Raw genomic sequence first — 4819 nt, forward strand, 5'->3', positions numbered from 1 at the left:
AGCGGGGGTGGGGTCAAGGAGACGGGACCGCGTGTGTGGGGTGCAAAGGGGTGGGAACAGGGTGGTGGGTTGTCCTGTGGGGTGGACTAAGGGAGGCAAGAGGGGTTGGGCTGCAAGGGGCTAAAGAGGAAGGGGTAGTAGCCAGGGTCTTAGTGTTTTTATTATTTGCTTATTTGTTTATTTTTCTTTATTAAATTGGATGTGCTGGGCCGCCCATCCCTACAAGAAGGCCTCAGGGCGGCTTACAGCAAAATAGTATACGAAATCTCAGTTTAAACGAAGGTAAAACAAACCAATCAATATCAGTTAGATGAAACAGTATATACGCACTGTTTTGAGCTTGGTGTGGCTATAAGGCACCTTTCGCGACTCTCTCTTGAATATTGGTGTACAATTTCCTCCTCTCCCCACCACTGATGCAGACCTGAGAGGCTTAGGGTTCGGGAGGATGATACCAGGTGGGCCAAGCAGAGGCGCAAGGGCACACACGCACAAAGGGAAGAGATGGGGACTGGGCAATGAGGTCTCTGTTTTCTTCCCCTCCTTTCTTTTTGTTGTGGTGCCGCACCTTCCATGGGGAGCCCTGGTTGTTTCCCGGTTCTGCCCACTAGAGCACACTTCCTCCTCTGTTCATGGCACTCAAGCTGCCAGACGGCTCCAGGGACACGTGGGCAGACGCTGGCTCCGAGGACCCTTTGTCCGCCTCCAGCCCATGGTTTGTTGTGGCCTGAGATTTCAACTGTGTGAGATTTCCTCTTCACAACTTCTCCTTCTCTGTCGCTTGCCACAGCCTGTTGCAGTAAGGAGAACGCCCGTGTGGCTTGAACTTTGTATGTCCCAGAAATTGCCCCCAGTCAAAGACGCCAGTTTTGCTTCTCTGCATTCCTGTAATTAACCCCCCCCCCAATTTATTTATTAATTAAAACATTCATATCCTGCCTTTCCTCGTGCTTCAAGGCAGCTTGTAATAATACTTATAAACATTTCCAGGGAAAGCCAAAAATAAAATAGCAAAACCCAAATCTCTTTCCCCATCGCTTATTTTTAACCCAAACCTCTTCCCCCATCCCCCCCCCCTTAAAAGATGTCTGCCGTGCAGCTATAAGGGCTGTGATTCTAAGGGGGAGATGAGCACGGGGAGGAAAGAGGATTTTTAAACTCCCCCCCCCTTTGTGATGATCTGTCACTGATAACCCCACCCCACAGAGAGAGAGAGAGAGTAAAAGCAGCAATTTTTGGTGGGAAAGCAACAAGAAAGCACAACGTTTAATTTCCCCCTTTCCTCTGTATTGGTCTTCATGTTTAAATTGCGGACCCTGAGGCTGGCTTCTGGGAACTACATGTAATATATGTTCCACCCACCCTCAAAAGCCCTTATTCTTTAGGATCACCAGATCTGATCATTTTCTTGAGTCGCACAGTCGAGTCCGACTCTTTGCGACCTCATGGACCACGTCACGCCAGGCCCTCCTGTCTTCCGTAGTCCTCTGGAGTTTGCTTAGTTTCATGTTCGTTGCATTGCTAACACTGTCCATCTCACCCTTTGCCGTCCAGTTCTTCTTTGACTGTCAGTCTTTCCCAACATCAGGGTCTTCTTCTCCAATGAGTGCTCCCTTCTCATTGGGTGGCCAAAGTATTTGAGCTTCAGCTTCAGCATCTGGCCTTCCAGGGAACAGTCAGGGTTGATTTCTTTAAGGAATGTCTGATTTGATCTCCTTGCAGTTCAAGGGACTCTTCGGCGCTTGGCCTTCCTTATAGGTGGGGTTATCAGTGGCAGATCCGATTATGGGTTTCCAATAGACCACATACGCACACAGAAGGTCACTTTTCCCGGTTTTCCTTTCTCTTACCAAGTATTTTCTCACCTCCAACCTGCTTTTTCCGCACTTTTGGACCTGTCTCGCAGTAGAGATCTGAGTCGGTGACGTCTGGCAGCCCGAACTCCAGAGAGATCTTGGAGATATTTTGCCAGTACTTGCGTTCTATCATCAAAACCGCGTGGCTGAGCTGAACTCCCAGGCAGCAAGCTGAGACTTGTGTCCAAGGGATCGATCCGATGTATTTATTGATGTGGTTTGTGCCAAGGAGGGAAGAAGGAGCCGGAAGAGCTGCTAACCTGGGCATCCCTTGCCTCAGGGTGGGGAGGGGATGGCGAGAGGGTGGGAGGAGACGGGGTTCTGCCCACGTCGACTCACCTGACCGACTCCTTTTCTCCCCCAGGCAACAACGCTGCCATTATGAGCCGTCATCTCATCCAGGAGGAGCTCAGTCTCGAAGACGTCTGTGGGATGCTCCGGCGAGAACTGTGCCAGGGGAATGACTTCCTCCAGTCAGATACCCACATCTTCATCATCTTAGGAGCTTCGGTGAGTTTCTTCCCTCTAAGCCAGGCTGGGGGTCTATTGGCAAGCTGTGGGCGGGAGAGATGCGGCCCTTTACGACAGCAGCAAACTGCTTAAGCGGAACAAGAAGTTTCTCAGGGTGGTAGACCTAGCCTAGTTGGAGGAGAGCCTGAGTGGCAGAGAGGTATTTCAGTGGGTGCTTGGGGGGGGGGAGGCGTGGGTGAAGCGGAAAGTCTGGGACAGGCCGGGAAGGCACAGGCGTTCTGTGTGAGGCGGCCAAAAATGGCTGCAGGGTTTGGTAGTTCCGCAGGGCCTGTAAGACGGAGCTCTTCCGCCAGGCTTTCGATTAGGGTGCTGCCTTTTAACATCATGCCCCCCCCCCCCGACATCGGCTCTAATTTAATAACTAATGGCCTGGCAAGAACCCGGTTTATGGCGGTAGCCGACCATCTGGATACTGAGAGAAGGCCGCCATCTTTTATTAAGACTTATGTTCCTTAATAGCTAAACTTTATATGTGTGGCTTTAATGTAATTCTCTGTGTTTTAACATATCTTGTTGCCTTAATACACACACACATTCTGTAAACTGCCCGGAGCCTGCCAGGGCGAGGAGGGCGGAATACAAATTAAATAAAATGAAATAAAACAGTAGGCGACATTATTCCTGTTTTAGTAGTTAATCTGCCCCCTCTGGGGATGGAGCAGGGGTCACTGGTGGAGTGTTGGGGGGGGGGGTAGCTGTGAATTTCCGGCATTGCGCAAAGAGGTTGGACTAGGTGACCCTCGGGGTTCCTTCCAGCAATATGTTTCCGTGTTTACGGTATCCGTAAAACTCTCCTCCGACGGCACATTTCAAATGAATCAACTTTCTTCCTGTCAGCTTTTCCTCATCGTCCAGCTTTCACGCCCATGGAGATCGATCAAGACGGGCAGGCATGTTAGTCTGTCCGTAGCAGCAGAAAAGAGCAAGCGTCCAGGAACACCTTCAAGACTAACAAAATCTGTGACAGAGGAGGAGCTTACATGGTAGCTCATACCCTGCCACCAATTTTGTTCGTCTTTCAGGTGCTCCTGGACTCTTGCTCTTTTCTGTTGCTACAGACAGACTAACACGGCTGCCCATCTTGTGCTTAAAACGTTGATGGTGAGTTGTATTCAACACAGTTGGAAACAAAAACAATATGCACTCATTAAGAAATGACAATGCAATAACTATAGAAAGGGGTGAGCAGACAAAGCTGACTGGCTAAAAAAGAATGGCCAAGTAGCCACAGAATGAAAATGAACTAGTATTTAAAACCAGGATGCCAGTAATTAAATCACAGTGACTGGACGTCAGGACAATTGTAATAACGTTTACTGCCTCCCCGCTTCCCCCCTCCCCCTTATTAATCAGCCAGCCTAAGAGGCATTCTGTATGACCTGAAAGCGTGCACACTTGTGTTTCAAATGCATGTGTCATTTGTTTTGTAATTGCTCCTTGTAGAGATGGGAATGAAAATTGCTTTCCGCTTAACTGCAGGGAAAAAAAAATAGATTGTTTGCTTCTTCTTCAAAAGAAGGGGCTGGACCAGGTAGGCTATTAAGAAGAGAACTACTCGGGGCCAATGTTCCCTCTAAGCTGTGGAGTCTTGTGAGCAAAAATTCTACTTTGTGAGCTACTGGCATTAAAGTTGTGAGCGAGCCATTTGGCTACTGCATATTTTGCTCTGGAGCCATCCTTCCTGAGCGAAGACAAAAATCTGTGAGCTGGAGGCTAAAAAACTGTGAGGTAGCTCACACTTAACTCAGCTTAGAGGGAACACTGCTCGGGACATGATATGCGGCCATGTTGACTTCTCTGCCATTCCCTTGAAATGTCCTCTTCTTGACATCATCACGTTGTGTGGGGCTGCATACATGACTTATGTAGATAACAGACAAATAGTCTTCCGTATTGTGGAGGAGATGGGGATACCTTGACGTGGAGGCGGTCTTTTCAGCCACAGTCGTGCATCCTAGACGGCATTCAGTCCAGACTTGATACAAGTTAATAACTGCAGGAGAGTCGCAGTGGGGTGGGTGGCATTCATCTTCTTTCGTATAGCCCACCCAACCTGTAGTTCTAGAGCAGGGGTGGCCAGAGTGCAGCTCGGGAGCCACATCCAGCTCTTTCACACAGGGCGACGCGGGATGTGAAAGGGAGACACGCCTCCCCAATCGGTCTTCCCTTCCCCAGCCAGTGTTCCCCTCCCCAGGTAGGCGTGAGATTGGGGGGGGGGGAGCAGAGAAAGAAAGCAACTTTAACTTTAAATGCATTCTCCAAGACCCTCCCACGCCAGCTGGATTGGCTTGGAGAAGGGATTTAAAGAGACAAATGCCTTCTACAAGCCGGCCAATGGGGGGGGCTTTGAGAACACATTTAAAGTTAGTTTCTTTCTTTCTCTGCTCTCCCCTCCCTGAAGCCTACTTAGGAAGGGGAACACTGGCTGGGGC

At 49.5% G+C, this 4819-nt stretch overlaps 1 protein-coding gene across 1 annotated transcript in view; it reads left to right on the forward strand.

Annotated features, from left to right (window-relative positions):
• Positions 1-4819, forward strand: part of G6PD (glucose-6-phosphate dehydrogenase) — a 67548-nt gene that overhangs the window by 16651 nt on the left and 46078 nt on the right. The window contains exon 2 of the mRNA XM_015410634.1: positions 2221-2366. Coding sequence (XP_015266120.1) covers positions 2238-2366 — 129 coding nt within the window. The 5' untranslated portion in view covers positions 2221-2237. The remainder of the gene's footprint in view (positions 1-2220; positions 2367-4819) is intronic.

Source organism: Gekko japonicus, unplaced genomic scaffold, assembly GCF_001447785.1.
Source record: "Gekko japonicus isolate JY-2015 unplaced genomic scaffold, Gekko_japonicus_V1.1 scaffold4273, whole genome shotgun sequence".
NCBI classification, from domain to species: domain Eukaryota; kingdom Metazoa; phylum Chordata; class Lepidosauria; order Squamata; family Gekkonidae; genus Gekko; species Gekko japonicus.